The sequence below is a fragment of the Carassius gibelio genome, chromosome A13, assembly GCF_023724105.1.
Source record: "Carassius gibelio isolate Cgi1373 ecotype wild population from Czech Republic chromosome A13, carGib1.2-hapl.c, whole genome shotgun sequence".
Classification (NCBI taxonomy): Eukaryota; Metazoa; Chordata; class Actinopteri; order Cypriniformes; family Cyprinidae; genus Carassius; species Carassius gibelio.
In genome coordinates this window covers 27,889,230-27,902,562 of record NC_068383.1, presented here as the reverse complement: position 1 = coordinate 27,902,562, position 13,333 = coordinate 27,889,230, and the positions used below count along the sequence as shown (strand labels likewise).

The window sequence follows — 13,333 nt, the reverse complement described above, 5'->3', positions numbered from 1 at the left end:
AAATTTTATTAGTCAGTTAGTCGCCAATGGACAGATCCTTAATGGCTGGTTCTTGAGGTAATTGCAGTATCAGGCAGGAAATACAAACATTGGTCTATCATTTATCAACTTCAAATATGACTTATCATTTGACACCGAGACATGTAGGTAGTTTCAACTTTATATGCCCTTATACTATAATGTTAGCATTCTTACTGCTTGAGTTGGAGGTTCTGGCACAATCATTTGCATTTTTTTCCTGATAAGATTGGATCTACTTTTATTTCTGTACACTTGCAATATCCACAAAATATTGTGCTTTTGTAAAAAATAAAGAAAACAAGTCCCAGTCTCTGTAAACTGGAGTATGTCATAAAAATAAAACAAAATTCAGCATATAGGCAACAAACTGATTCAAATCAAAAACAAATACTCTGATTATGTTATACATATGGAAAGTGTATTTCTCTCCAAAGGCGAGTCCACTGTGATGCGGAGATGGTAAGTCAGCATTGTTAACTTCATCACTGCAGCAGACACAGATTCATAAACTAATAAATAATTAAAATATCTCCATTATTGCTATTTATTATGTGTGTGCAAAATTCCATATAAATATCAATATTATCAATATTAATGCCCTTTGAGCTAAATTTTTAAGTTTCCCTTACACTTCGAAGTATAAATTTTTTTTGACAAATGTACAGTACACAAATTGAACCAATGGTCTGGAATGAGTTAGAAAAAGAATGTTTGTTTGTTTTTTCCCCCAAGACAAATCAAAACAATTAAAAATAAACAAAATAAAATACTATAGAGGAAAATGAAAGTCTTCAGGATTCATAATTTTTTTTTTACACTATAGCGATCTCAGTTTTAGAAATATGAACCAAAATTACCCTTTTTTTTTTTTTTTTTACAGTGCCACCTAGTGTCAGAAGGACATGTGCATGAGCCTGAATATTTCGGGGTGGGAGACTCCTAACTTGGTGGACTGCCTATTGTACTAAGTTATGTGTCTCTACCAAACATTTACGAAGTGTCCGGGATGTCAACCCGTAGTTTTAAAGTCAAAGTGTGCGGACCAGGCCGTCACCACCTTGGCAGCTTGTCACCACGCATCACTCGCAATCATCAAAAATTGGCAAAAAGGTAGGAGCTTGTTGCTTAAAGGGGACCTATTTATGCAAAATTCACTTTCACATGTTGCTTGGACATAAATGTGTGTTGGGAGTGTGTATACACAACCACCCTATTATGATAAAAATCCACCCACTCCTTTTGTTTTAATCTCCATAAGTAAAAAGCAGTGTCTCCAAACTACCTGTTTTCAGTATTGCTGCTAATATAGTCAAATTAGCCACAGGCCAAACCCACGAAAGTTGAAAGACAATGCTGTTTATACACAGAACCACCCTGAGCGAGTACACAGCGAGCTGTTCACAGTCCATTAATGCTGCACTGACGAGAATGTCTCTCAAGTGCTTTAGGTGTTCTGTAGCTTGATGTATGAATCCACATAGCTCTCTCCATTGACTCCTGGAATCTGAGCTGCTGAAGACGAGGTGGATTCATTTTGTTTTTGAAGATGTTCCTTCAACTCTACCGAAATGTGTTTATGTCTGCGCTAATCATTTACACTGGACTGGTTTGGGAATGATGGTAAGTGCAAAGCAGTTTTTGCACAAAGGTTCTTCTGAAGGATGGAGCAGTGCCATCTGTTTGTGATCCAGCTACACCTCCAGAAGAAATAAGTATCATGTGTTAGTTTTCCAAATTGCCTTTCTGAAAGACCTTCTTTGCACTCTGTAAGGCTAATGTTGCTAAAGCTACCATTGTTTGTCTTTTTTAACTGATGCTGCCTTTACAAGCTATCAGAATGATTGTGAATAGGAAATTGGGAGTTAAAATTGCATATGAAAGCAATGTGAAGTCAACAGCTGGAATTTATCATGCCCTTAATCACAAGTGGGGCTTATAAAGTTTGTAATAGTATGAGTATCATTAGTATCATTTTTTTGTACCAGGCTGTAATTTTTTTCATGAGAGAGAGCGGGGGTTGCCGCTTGGTCTCTATGGGTGTACTCATACTAGGTACGGTTTGCCTTGAACCGAGCCCGAACACGATTATGATTAAGTGTGCTCCGGCCCAGAAAGATTAGTGCAAGTGTGAGTGCAGACCAGCGGGGGAGTGAGGAGGGGGGTCCTCACTCCCCCGCTGGTCTGCACTCACACTTGCACTAATCTTTCTGGGTCGGAGCACACTTACTTCATGTATTAGATAATGCAGAAAATATTCTGCAGAATAAATAATAATAATTAATTTATAATTTATGACGTGGATTGATTTTCACTTTTATGTATCAGAAAATTATTACAGAGATAGCTGAGGCTAATGAAATAATTTGCAGCTTTACTCGCAAACTACATTTCCTGTTAATCAATAAGGTAAGAACCAGAGCCAATACAAACCTAAATATACTTGACTGAATTACATTTTTTAAGTGTAGTGTAGCAGTAGTAATAGAATATGTTTGCGGTCATAATGATGACAGTAGCGCACACAACATACTATCTGTTCCATGCTCCAGCGTGGTTAGCACTCACACTGCATGCGTACTGGACCTAGTGTGAGTACACCCTATGACTGTGGAACTGAAAAAGAATCAGAAAATCTTAACCAATACAATAAGAGTTTCAGGACCAGTCTGTGCACTCCTGTAAATCATTTGAAATGCATTCTCAATTAAAATGGTGCAAAACACTGCTGAATAGACACTTACCGAGACACAAGGAGGCAGCGTTGTAGCAAGTTCAGATTTGGATCCTGGAGAACACTTTTGATGTCACTGGGTGGGAAGAGAATAATGCATGCTCAGGGTAATTATTATGATGATAACACTACTACTACTACTACTACTAATAAAATACATTAACAAAAATTAAATAAAACATCATATCAGCATTTAAAACAAATATTATATAAAAGATATTTGACGATAATTTTGTCCTTGCTTTTATTTATAAGTATTTATTTGGAAATTAATTTCCCTGAATAAACATTAATTCCCTTGAATTATAGAATAATTGTAGAAATAGTGTTCTGCTCTATTCTGGGAGTATACATACTTAGAAAGAGAGTTGAGCTGTTCCTGGATCAGTCCCTTGATTTCGTTTTTTTCTATGTAGTCTCTAAGGATGGAAGCACAGAATTCAAGCCATGAGTTCATCTTTCGCCTGTTTAGATGTACAATGTAAGGCTAGTTTGCATGGTAGTTACATGAGAATATGTTTTACTACCTTCTGAAATTGTGATAGGGATAGATCAAAATACAATACACTAACTAAACAAAACTGTCAAAACAAGGATTGCCACACCGTTTGATTGACCAAAGAATTTCCATGACTTTTCTAAGACCTTTCCAGGCATTTATCATCAAATAATTAAATAAATATTAATGAGGGAGATATTTATCAGAATTTCAGGCACTTGTTTCAGTTTATAGAGTTAAATAATTATACTGGGAGACCTCCTGAGAAAACTAGGTTGCTGCTGGAAGAGGTGCTAGTGAGGCCAGCAGGGGGTGCTCACCCTGTGGTCTGTGTGGGTCCTAGCGCCCCAGTGTAGTGATGGGGACACTATACTGTCAACAAGCACCGTCCTTCGGATGAGACGTTAAACCGAGGTCCTGACTCTCTGTGGTCATTAAAAATCCCAGGATGTCTTTCGGAAAGAGTAGAGGTGTGACCTCGGCATCCTGGCTAAATTCGCCCATTGGCCTCTGACCATCATGGCTTTCTAACAATCCCCATGTCTACCGATTGGCTTCATCACTCTGTCTCCTATCCACCAGTAAGCTGGTGTGTGGTGGGCGTTCTGGCGCACTATGGCTGCCGTCGCATCATCCAGGTGGATGCTGCACACAGGTGGTGGATGAGGAGATACCCCCCGTCTATGTAAAGCGCTTTGAGTGTCTAGAAAAAGCGCTATATAAATGTAAATAATAATAATTATTATTATTATTATACTTATCAATTTGTAAATATATTGCTTGAAATTAGCAATATATAGGTGGAAAAATAAAGGACAAATATTGAATTCCATAATTCCATGATTTTTTCCAGATCTGGAAATTCAAATTTGGACTTCCCCCTGGGGAATCTGCAAATCTATCCAAACTGTCCTGCAATGAATTTGATCTAAATGGCACAATGATGATGATTATGATGATGATAATGATAATAACAATAATAATAAACAAGGAAGAACCTAGCCTCGAAATACAAAATGAAGGGTCATACATAAATCCCTGAGAAGGTACATTTCCATTTAAAACAGATGATATGCATGTTTTTGAACTTTGACTGAACAGGCCTCCATGCATGCATTATGAAATCACAAAAGAAAACAATGTTTCTTTTTCTTAAAAAACAAGAGTAATGCTAGGTACTTTGTTTTCCCATTTATTGACTGACAAGTCTCTTGTCCCCATATGTGGAGAAAACTGAAGTACAGAGGCGTTGTGTGCACTGTGAACATGATGTAGTTCTAGACTAAATGTTAATATGTATTAATTCATCCCATTCGCAAAAAAAAAAAAAAAAAAAAAAAAAGTATCTAATCCCATTTTATTAACTAATGTCTTTGCTGCTGGCCTTTTATGATCCAGTTCAACCATACTAATATGCAAAAAATGACTTTAGAAAACTAACAGCTGTGCTTCATAGTTTTTTAAAAATATTATTATTGCTGAAGATTGTTGAACCTTCCTCTCCTGTGTTCCACTGTACAGACGTGAATTTACTTTTCCTTCAACCTTTTTTCATTAAACTTTTTTACATTTGCTATAAATAGAAAAATATCTAAAAAGTAATGCAAAAGTAACATAACGCATGACTTTCCATAAAAAGTAGCTATGTAAACGTAAATAGTTACTTTTTTAGGGAGTAACGCAATCTTGTAATGCATTACTTTTAAAAGTAACTTTCCCCAACACTGAAAACAGATGTGATGAAACAAACTCTAACCACTTATGAAATAACTGGCTTATGAGCAAGTTTTACTCTGCACAAGTAATCAAAAGGAGCAATATTTCCAACATTTAGTAGACAAAATATCATAAGGTATAATATTTCCAGATTTTCAACAATCATGAGAACCCTAAAAAAAAAAAAAAAACAGTTGAAGCAATTTGTTACAGGGAACAGCAGAATAATACTAGTTCAATCAATATGCTATTATGCTATTGCAGGTATTGACAATCAGTGGTGGTTCTAGATCATAGTAACTGGGGGATTAGAGTGCTTGTGCTTTTAGGGGGCACACTTCAACATATATTGCAGTGCGTAGATTTTTATCTCTAACCATGTTGGAAGATGTACAGTACTGTGCAAAAGTTTTAGGTCACTAGTATTTTCACCAACAAAAAATGATTTTAAGTCAGTTATTTCTATATTTTGCTGTAGTGTGTCAGTAGTAAAAATCAGTTTACATTTCCAAACATTATTTTTGCCATAAATTGTAATAATCCAGTGAGATTTTTGATTGCACAAGGAGTATGACAGCAGCCAGTGCTCCACACAGAGATCTAATCTCAAAGAACAAACTGAGACAGACTAAATCCAGAAGAACTGTGGCAATGTCTCCAAGACACTTCAAGAAACCTACCTGTAAAGCTACCTGAAAAACAATGCACAAGTGTGTTCTTTTTTTATGCACATTTATGTGGTCACCGCGTGGTATTTTGACAGCATCCTCACTTTACATCATTTTTACACAAGTGCCTACAACTTTGCTCAGTACTGTAGCTTTGCAGGTTTCTTGAAGTGTTTTGGAGACATTGGCAAAATTCTTCTGGATTTAGTCTGTCCGTTTGTTTTGTTTCTTCATGGCATTCCTGGAAGACTGGATGATGATGATATCAGATCTCTGTGTGGAGCGCTGGCTGCTGTCAGACATTTAAAGCCAAAAATAATGTTTGTAAATGTAAAATGATATTTCCTACTGACACACTACAGCAAAACATAAATAACAGACTTAAAACCATTTTTTTTGGGGGGGGGGGGGCAATAGAGGCCTAAGACTTTTGCACAGTACTATACCAATGTACATATTCCACGATGACTTCCTATTGAAAGGATTTGGGATGGGCTAGAGTCAACTTTACACTGCTTGCTCAAAAAAAGAAAAAAAGTCAAGTGTCAAACCACTCTGTAAAGCTGACTCCAGCACATCCTAAAGACTTTTGATAGGGTTAAGCTCAGGACTCTCTGGTGGCCAATTCATACAAGAAATTATACCTAATTCTCACTGAACCACTATTTCACAAATTTGGCATAGTGTTTCTTGGTATAGTCATCCTGGAATATAGACACAGATACATCTTCCAAATATGCTTGAGAAGGAAAAAGGCTTCGCATTGCGTAAGGTTAAGGTTAAACAAATTGTAGCAAGTCGTATAATGTAAGAAACATGTTAATCACTGCAAAAATCAAGCTCCACAAAGTGGGGTAAATTCTATGGTTTTTGATCCTTTTTAAACATGACGGATTACACAAGACAGAAAATCATAAGCTGAAATCACATTCTGTTTGAGTAGGTACCTAATTTGAATTTGAACTTGTAACTTTTGAAAAATGCTTTTGACCAGTGTTGGACTGAGTTCCAAAACACTCTCACAGCCAGTTAGCAGTAAGGGCGTGTCTAGTGAGTGCACAGGATTGATATGAGAAGATCAACTACAGATAGCGGGAAATGGCAGATAAAAAAAGCAGACTCTTCCATTGTCGCTGTCAGGGTCGCATGTACGTGTGGGGTGGAGTTATTAAAATAGGGGTGAGGTCCTGTTGGGGTATGGGCGTGTTTGTTTTTATAAGCGTTTTATTGTTATTTTAGCGTTTATATTTTTTGTTTTTATTTTATAAATATTTATAAGCGATGCAAAAGACTATACACACTAGGCATTAATGTTACCATAGTAAACATGTTAAATGTGACCATTTGGGGTTACATGAAGTTGTTCCTGAGAGGCGTGTAGAGGGCGGGTTTTAGTGAGGCGCAGCGGAGCTTCAGGCTCGACTGTGGAAACACCGCACTTTTTTTGGCCTCGGTGCTACTGGCCCGAGGCTATTAGCCCTGCACGTCCCGTTTTAAGCCCTGGCTCGCACTGGCCCGACAGTGGAAAAGCGGCTAATGTTGTTGACATGGGGGCATTTGCAATCTCCATTGCCACCGTTATGTTTGTGTATAAAACTAGGGATGCACACAAAGGAAAGAGTGTTCGCTTATTCCTGTCACTGCTATGCACACTTAATTACTGTCTGCTTGATCAGCATGCCCATAAGGTGTCAACCATGGAGCTCAATGACAATATTTACTGTTTATTAAACTAAGTAATTGATTTCATTATTATCTTGGGTATATCTTACCCAATACACTGTTATACTTAAAGAAATCGAAATAATATATACAGGGAGAGTGGATAATATATTTTGATTTTTTAATTCTTTCGTGATCAGTTATCGCATAATGTTTTTTTTTTATGTTATGTAACCATCAACTCCAAAATCATTGAGTACCAAAAAGAAAGTACAGGTTCCCGTAATAAGTCTGTGCAAATGTACTGGTGTTCTGATGTTTCCTTTTATGGATATTTTTTACTTTTTTTTTTAGCTTGTCTAGGAATAAAGCCTTAGTGCCTAAAGGTAAGATTTTGTCAATAGCACCAGCAACGAAATAGCTAGCACAACAGACTGGAATAAAATGTGCTGTGAAAGACTTTTGAATGGATACAGATGTGAAGGAATTATGAAGCTGTCACATACACATGAGTAATGTCCATGGTGAATTTGTTGGACCATGGCTGCAGTAGAAGGAAGGCCTTCAGTGTGAAAGCAGCACGTGGCAATAGGAGATAAGGACACCATACTGGATCTGAAACAGAGACAGGAACATACATACATATACGATAAAAGTCTATTGTACACCAATAGGGAGAAAAATAAAATATGTCAAAGCATACTGTATGCGCATACAAACACAATAATTAATGCAGTCCTCAACACATTCATCAGATATCCAAATGGGGACTTTCCATTAACTTATACTGTACTTAATTTAAACTTGGGATAAATCTGTCAATCTTGGATGTTAAATGTCTTCTGGTCACTTGTTTTCTGCGTTTTTATATGTATTTTAAACCAAAACCAGAAGGTTCCATTCTAAATTTAAACTAATTATAACTGTTGTACACAAACCCTAGAACACAAAATTTAGCATTAATTACACAACAGTTTTTACACTAGAACTCTGTAACCTGACAGTTTTTAAAAACTTACCCGTCAGGTCCTGCTCATCCATTCTATAACTGGCAGACTTCATGGCCATCTCCAGCACTCTCACGCAGCCATCATCTGATGCCAGCACCACTTTATCTGATGTACACCAGTCAATATCCAGAATCTTATAATTCACATTGCGCCCCACTCGGATGCTGCTCGCCATCTGCACCTGTAGAAGTATATGACAGTATAATCTTTAAAGAAAGCTAGGAGGCCTTTCTAAGTGGAGTTTGTGTGCAAGGGTGTTTCCTCCACCTGTGGCCCAAGATGCTGGAATAGGCTCCAGTATCCCAGGAATTAGGGCTGTGTGATACATATCATGATACAGGGGTTGCGACACAATGCATTGTAATGCATTGGGTTACTGTAAGCAAGGCGACATATTGGGATATCTCTTATTTTAGGAATAGGATATATTTTTAGGAGAACACACCACCGTATGCAAACCTTAGCAATAAATAAATAAATACAAATTATTTAACCAGAACACAGTGGGATCTGCATTTGCAGTAATCAGTCCCTGTAACAATCAACGTTATTGAACCACTTTTTCTGCAGTATGAGGAAAGGGGGATAAATTAAAGTGCTTACATGATCTTTTAGTTAAATGCATAATATGTATAAAATGTATTTTATAAAAAGACCATATATATTTTTAGACCCTGTTTAAAGGTTCACAGTTTAAGTGTACAAGTGTAACAACAATATTTTTATCTGAATAAAAGAATTGCATCTGCTAATATCAATGTAAAAGTAAGTGCTTACAGGATTCCTGAAGAAAATTTAAGAATTGTAAAACAAAGTAAATAAAGATGTTGAACATTTCCACTTGGATTTTCACAGGTTTTTCAGTTTGTATTTATGTTCCACGTGGAATCACCTAAGCCACGACACGAGCACCACCCCAACTGCACAATACGCCCCCAAGATGAGAGAAAGCTGCAGCCACCCGGCAACCCTGCAGCCTGCCTCGCCCCGCATGAGCCTCTTCACATGGGACACAGCAAGCGGTTCAACCAAGGCGGCGCCCGTTACACATTCCCGCGTTGGACATTACTACAAAAGCTCAAATGACTGCACACTTCAGCTTTGTACACTGAAACAGCAATTAGAGGACAATTCTTTCATTCTCCATTACTAGAGAAACATATTAAGACTAGATACAGTACCGCCAAACAAAATATTGCGATACTCATGTGTATCGATATTTTCTTACACCCCTACCCTGAATGATGTTAAATTTGAGGTGTGGCACTTACACTTATAGAATTAAACATATGGCTAAAGTAAATTAGCTCAAAAGGTTGTTGGTGCCTCCCTGGCTATTGGTGCCTCAAGGAGTGGTTGTGGTGCCGTAGTGGATGCTGTCAGGTGGTGTCCTGTTGTGTTGTATGCTGTAGCAAACATACAACACATTTTTTTTAAATGCAAATTTTAATTTAAGTTAGTTATCATGCTGATATATGTTTTTTTTTTTTTTTTTTTGTTAGGGGTTAGGGTTAGGGTTACTTTGATTTTATCTAATAATTTGATGATGTAAAAATGGGGCATCCTGTTGTGGTTGATTGAGTCTGTGGGAGTTTGATACTGTGGCTCCACCTCACGACACTACTGTGCAGACTCAGGCTCCAAACTAATTTCTACTGCACAGACTCAGGCTCTAAATGGCGTAATTTACTCAGGATGCATTGGCTTCACTTTTCTATAGTGGAGGGAAGTGGAGATACATCGTCCATCTTTCTTTACAGTCTATGCTTTCATCACATACATGTTGAGTTGATGAAACAAAGAGAAATCACAAAGATTCATCCAAACCAGGCAAGTTATTGCCTAATTTATTTAAATCACGACTTCTGCTCTTTTATAATTGCCAACTTCACATATGAAGCAAACCAATTTTTTTAGCGTTTAGTTATTTCATAATGGATACAAACAATACTGTGGATGCTAATATAACAGCAAATTATAGTGTTTGTGTGTGTGTGTGAGATTCTTGATTATTGGTGGTTTTCCCTGTGGGGAAGAGGTAACATTTGTTATTTTTACAGTTTATCACTAGGTGATAACCATTAACCCTTTAGATAGGCCTGGATGAAACTTTGGGATGATATTGGTTTGTCAACTGTAAGACTTTGCCAGGCTTCTCAGTACATATGAAAAACATCATATTTGGGTATTAGGACTCCGAACCTACAAATTATTATTATTTTTTTTTTTTAAGTTTTTTTATTTTTTTAATAACGTTTTGCTATTAATAAAAAAAAAAAATCCTCAACAAATTTCACATTCATAAATGCAAATTCTCCAACTGTAAACCTGTCTTCTTTACCTAAAAGAAATGGAAAACTATTTGAATGTAATCTCAGTGTCTAATAAGAAAGCTATAAGGACTGTTAGATTTGCTCTGCCTTTGATCTCCTTGTTTAATTTTGTTTAGATTTTGGCCCTCTTTTTATTTTTTTTTATTTTTTTTGTTCTCTGCATTAAAAAAAAAAAAAAAAAAGCTCTTGTGGTGATTTGTATGCAATACGTCGTGCCTTGTGTTACTAAATATATAAATAATATCTGACCTTCGAATGTCTCAGTAAAGATGAGCTTTCAGTAGACATAGACATGGAGCGTGGTGTCATCTTCCTCGTCCGCTTGTCCTTCAAGGCATCTTGATGTAAGCTTGTGTGACTGAAGTAACCAATAACATCGATACAAGTTTTTCATGTTACAGTGTGCTACAGTTTGTTTCGGGTTATTATTGTCATTCAGTAACACAAGTTTACTTCAGGCTGCCTTGAAGGACAAGAGCTCATCTTTACAGACTGAGACGATAGAAGGTCAAATATTATTTACATATTTAGTAGTACAAATCATAATCACTAGATATACACTAAATATACACTATACCATTCAAAAGCTTGGAGTCAGTATAGAAATTTAAACTTTTATTTAGCACACACAATGATAAATAAAAACGATTAATATGATGAATGTTACAATACTGTTCTTTCAATTTATATATATATATATATAAAAAAAACTTAGCTTTTTTCAGCATTAATAATAATAATATTTTTTTTTTTTTTGAAAATCTGAATATTTGAAGGATTTCTGAAGGATCGTGTGATTGAAAATTCAGCTTTGAAAGTCAGCTTTGATTGTTCCTCATAAACTGTTTAAACTCAAATTATTTTGTGGGTTAATTAAATACAGTACAGACCAAAAGTTTGGAAAGATTACTATTTTTAATGTTTTTGAAAGAAGTTTCTTCTGCTCATCAAGCCTGCATTTATTTGATCAAAAATACAGAAAAAAACAGTAAATAATGTGAAATATTATTACAGCTTAAAATAATAGGTTTTCTATTTGAGTATACTTTAAAAAAATAATTTATTCCTGTGATGCAAAGCTGAATTTTCAACATCATTACTCCAGCCTTCAGTGCCACATGTAACATCCAGTCTATAACATGATCATTTAGAAATCATTCTAATATTCTGATTTATTATGAGTGTTGGAAACAGTTCTGCTGTCTAATATATTTGATGAATAAAAGGTTAACAAGAACTGCATTTATTCAAAAGAAAAAAATTTATTTTCTAATAATATAAATCTTACTAAAAGTATTGATTTTATTAAAAAAAAAGGAAAAAAAAATTACTGACCCCATATTACTGACCAGTAGTGTACATCGTTATTACAAAATAATTATATTTTAAAAACATAGCTTCTTCTTTTTTTTTTTTTTTACTTTTTATTCATCAAAGTATCCAAAAAAGTATCACATGTTCTGAAAAAATATTAAGCAACAGAACTGTTTCCAACTTTGATAATGAATCATCATATTAGAATGATTTCTAAAGGATCATGTGATAATGTTCCTAAAAATTCAGCTTTGCATCACAGAAATAAATGATAATTTAAAGTATAATAAATGTAAAACAATTATTTTAAATTGTAATAATATATCACAATATTAAACATTTTTCTGTATTTTGATCAAATAAATGCAGGCTTGATGAGCAGAAGAAACTTCTTTCAAAAACATTAAAAATAGTAATGTTTCCAAACTTTTGGTCTGTACTGTATATTCAAAATAAACTACAAACATAAAATTATATACATTTATTTTGTCCTTACATTCTTTCTTGTAAGTCATAAAAACAATAGTTAGTCAAACAGAGCAAACATTCCATATTGACAGTTTTGTGTCTAAAATGTATATCACTTATTTTGAATATAATATTAACAATTATTTATACCATTGCAGGGAACTACACTAACCTTTTCCACTGGTGGCACTTGCGCTATTAACTTTTTCAATTACTGGCGCAAAACATGATTTGGTTGCACAAATTATTTATAGTAAGCCGCTCTGATAATAATGAACAATAATGAAACTGTATTGCATACAGATGTGCTTGCCATCTTTTAAACCACATGCCTTCTTGTTTTATTTCTTACAGTAGACACCGTGCATTGCTCTGTCTTGGTACCTTAACCCAGGGCCGTAGCTGGGGTTAGAGGGGTCCTGGTGAAGGTTGTACAGTGGGCCCTGTTCGAAATGGTTTAATTTGTACTTTATGCTCCTTCTTTTATTTATTTATTTGTGCTATTTACACAATGTTTACGTGTTTTTTTTTTTGTTTTTTGTTTTTTTCATTTAAAATAGCACTGCATAGTCTTCACTGTAAAATAAAATACAGTCAAACCAAAATGTATTCAGACACTTTCAACATTTCTCACATTATCATAGTTTATTTGCTACAGTTTAGAAAGTTAAGAGTTAAGAGAGTTAAACTGTGTCAGAACAAATTCCTCTTGATAATGTTAGATAACTTCGATAGAAAGATATGTAATGGAATCAATCAAAACTGCAGACAACTGTCAGTATGACAATATTTACACAACTATCAATACTTTGTTGAACAGTTACCAAGCAATGCTTAATTTTGTTTAGTCTGTGGTGTGAAAAGGTTGCATTAGCAATTAAAGAAAGAAACACTTAAGCAAAACATGGTCA

At 35.3% G+C, this 13,333-nt stretch overlaps 1 protein-coding gene across 2 annotated transcripts in view; it reads right to left on the bottom strand.

The window, feature by feature from the left end:
• wdr11 (WD repeat domain 11) overlaps positions 1-13,333 on the bottom strand; it is a 172,749-nt gene that overhangs the window by 70,985 nt on the left and 88,431 nt on the right. For both annotated transcript variants that reach the window (XM_052613981.1, XM_052613980.1), the window contains exons 19-22: positions 8,317-8,488; positions 7,804-7,912; positions 3,109-3,171; positions 2,763-2,828 (exon numbers count right to left, since the gene is read on the bottom strand). In XM_052613981.1, the coding sequence (XP_052469941.1) occupies positions 2,763-2,828; positions 3,109-3,171; positions 7,804-7,912; positions 8,317-8,488 (410 nt within the window). The remainder of the gene's footprint in view (positions 1-2,762; positions 2,829-3,108; positions 3,172-7,803; positions 7,913-8,316; positions 8,489-13,333) is intronic.